Source organism: Acanthisitta chloris, unplaced genomic scaffold (genome assembly GCF_000695815.1).
Source record: "Acanthisitta chloris isolate BGI_N310 unplaced genomic scaffold, ASM69581v1 scaffold23236, whole genome shotgun sequence".
Classification (NCBI taxonomy): domain Eukaryota; kingdom Metazoa; phylum Chordata; class Aves; order Passeriformes; family Acanthisittidae; genus Acanthisitta; species Acanthisitta chloris.
In genome coordinates this window covers 669-3,346 of record NW_008679104.1, presented here as the reverse complement: position 1 = coordinate 3,346, position 2,678 = coordinate 669, and the positions used below count along the sequence as shown (strand labels likewise).

Sequence of the window (2,678 nt, the reverse complement as noted above, 5' to 3'; positions counted from 1 at the left end):
AAGCTTTTCTTCCATACCAACGTGAGCTGTAAAGAGCCTGTTTTCTCCCCAGTTTGCTGCCACGTTGTGCACTGAGCTATCAGCTAAACACTGACACCTGAGCTAACCCTGGAATTACCTCCAGGAGGGCTGAAAACCCTAACCAGCATCACAGCTGAGTCGTGTCCCATCTATCACAGAGGAGCTTTTGTCAAACAGCTCTCACAGGCAAAGCAAAAATTTCCCATTTCCATTATTTGTATACTTAAGTACTTCCAGGAGCGGAAAACAAGACCAAGGAAACTCCAATCCAATCCATGCCTGACTTTATTCCTTTAATAACCAGTGCAAAGATTTCAGTCTTGATGCTTTACCAACAGAGTGAAGCTAAATCTTTCCTGAACAAATAAATAACCAAAAGAAGTTCTCATTAAATAAACTGAACTCAAGACAGGGAAGTTAAAAAAATCAGGAAGAAACAAAAGCGGTGGATTTTTTTTTCAGTTGTAATTGGAACAATGATATCAAAACATGTAACAAGCAAGGAAAGGTTGTATGGGGTGTGTAGGAAATCTTTAACTGTCCTCAGCCTCAAGGTTTATGTTATTTCCAAACTTGGCATAGAGCTGAACTTTGAGGTCAGACAAGACCCGCTGAATTGACTCCACCCGGGACTCTAAGGCTTCAATTTCTTCTTGCAAACTTCTCTGAAAAGAGAATGAAAACAAACAATTATGTAAAACAAACAAAGTGATGTTTGTCAGCAACACAGACCGGAGAATGAGCTACTCCTCTGCCAACTGATTGCCAAGTCAGTGATCTCAGAGGTCTCCTCAGCCTTGATGAGTCTGTGAGTCTGAGATTTATTGCTGAGCCAAAGAAATTTTGTATGTCACATCCCAACTGTGACTTGCCTTGCACACACATCCCTCCAAAATCATCCCTCCTCCACCCCAAACCAAACATCACCTTCAGAAAGTCAAAGGTTCCACGGAGGAACAGCTCATCCCACTCCAATGTTCCACACACTCCAGCAGGCAACACAGCCAAGGAGTTGGACTAGATGATCCTCAAGGGTCCCTTCCAAATCTGTACATTCTATGATTCTGAGGTGCCTTTGGCCCAGACCAACCTTTGCCTCCTCCAGCATCTCCTGTGTCTCCTCCTGGGAATGGCTGATGAAGACATCTCCAATCTGGTAGGGGATCAGGAGGGAGTCAGCATCATCCAGCAGCATGATGTCATCACAGGCATCTTCCAAGTTTTGAAGCTGTTTCTATTTATCACGACAGAAGATGATCACTTTGTGCCAGGTGAACACACTGTGATGCCACCAGCTGGATAAGGAACTCAGGGAGTCTGGATTTGGGGCCAGAATTCCACCCACCACCAGGATATCTACACCACAGCTGTGATTTAGCATCAACATCCAATCCAGTCAAAATTCCTAGTCAATACTCATTCTCTGTCATTAACAGAATGATTAACTGTTAGACAAGGGAAATATAGATTTTAATTTCACTAGTATCTGATCTAATCTTACAGAAGATTATTTAATTTAGCTAGAGGACAGAAAAAGTCCATAAAATGGCAAATGTTAGTTCCTCTGTTGCAGCAGTGATTGCTCACAGTCCCAGCACCTTGAGCCACAGTATGAAAGGGCCATTTTTACCAGGTCCATATCAGGCAAAATGATTCCAGCAAACACTTTGTGCCAGTACTGGCATTTCTTAAACCCCAGTAAAACTTCCTGGAAATGCTCTGAGTGATGTTGAAGTGATTTACTAATCAGAATGATGCATCCTCTTCAGCCCAGCCAAATAAACACTCTGTGCTCAGAATGACAAGCTCAACACATCAAAACAAGGAAACTAACAACTGCCTTTGTGGTTCAAGACAAAATGACTATGAATAATCTCAGGCAGGAAGGTTTAAGAGCACTACAAACCCCCATTGTGTCAGATAATGCTTCATGTGTGACAGCTAAATTGTTCCAAGAACTGCAGACAGAAATATACTGGATTATCTCCATTTCTCATAACTTCTCTTCCACTTCACCATTCTCTGTTTTCCAAGTATCAGAAATCCCACATCAGACTCAAAGCAAAACTCATCTGCTGTGTTAGAACTGACACAGGGCACTGAAGAGTTAAGTGAAATCTGAAGCAAATATACCTTTTTCACCTCTATTTCTTCTTTCAGCTCTGTGATCCTGCTGGTATTTCTGGCAAACTTGTTGATTTTCTGTTGGTCTTCAAAAGTGACATTGACATCTTCTGCAGCCTGCAAGGAGGAGAGGTCAGAGTGAAGACTTCATTCCTTACAGCCACTTGAGTCTCACTGCAAGATTACTCCTACAAAGCCCTGAAAAACAGTCCTGTTCACAGACTCACACAATCACTGAGGTTGGAAAAGACCTCAAGTCCAACCTATGACCTAACATCACCTTCTCAGCTAGACCAGAGCACTAAGTGCCACATCCAGACATTCCTGAAACACCTCCAGGCATGGTGACTCCACCACCTCCCTGAACAGCCCATTCCAACATCTATGATCCTTAAAATGCCTCCTCAGGGACATCAGCAACACATTTAGCTGGGGAACATCCAATCCAAGCAGCAGCTATCTATGGCATCCTAAAGCCCGAGGTTGTTTCCTTGGCAGCACTGATGCTCTGCTCCCAGATCTCTGCAGGGAGC

The 2,678-nt window shown here is 43.3% G+C and overlaps 1 protein-coding gene across 1 annotated transcript; it reads right to left on the bottom strand.

Annotated features, from left to right (window-relative positions):
• Positions 1–467: 467 nt before the first annotated feature.
• On the bottom strand, positions 468–2,292 carry PFDN4 (prefoldin subunit 4). The gene is made up of 3 exons (XM_009077179.1): positions 2,155–2,292; positions 1,112–1,255; positions 468–686 (listed from the first exon to the last, which is right to left on the bottom strand). The coding sequence occupies exons 2-3, from the start codon at positions 1,214–1,216 to the stop codon at positions 555–557; spliced, it is 237 nt and encodes a 78-aa protein (XP_009075427.1). The 5' UTR covers positions 1,217–1,255; positions 2,155–2,292; the 3' UTR covers positions 468–554.
• Between the last annotated feature and the right edge of the window lie 386 nt (positions 2,293–2,678).

Excerpts from the sequence above, each read along its gene's own strand:
- PFDN4 (XM_009077179.1), bottom strand. The coding sequence starts at position 1,216 with ATGCTGCTGGATGATGCTGACTCCCTCCTGATCCCCTACCAGATTGGA. Across the intron at positions 687-1,111 it reads AGATGCTGGAGGAGGCAAAG|AGAAGTTTGCAAGAAGAAAT; the intron begins GTTGGTCTGGGC and ends TTCTCTTTTCAG.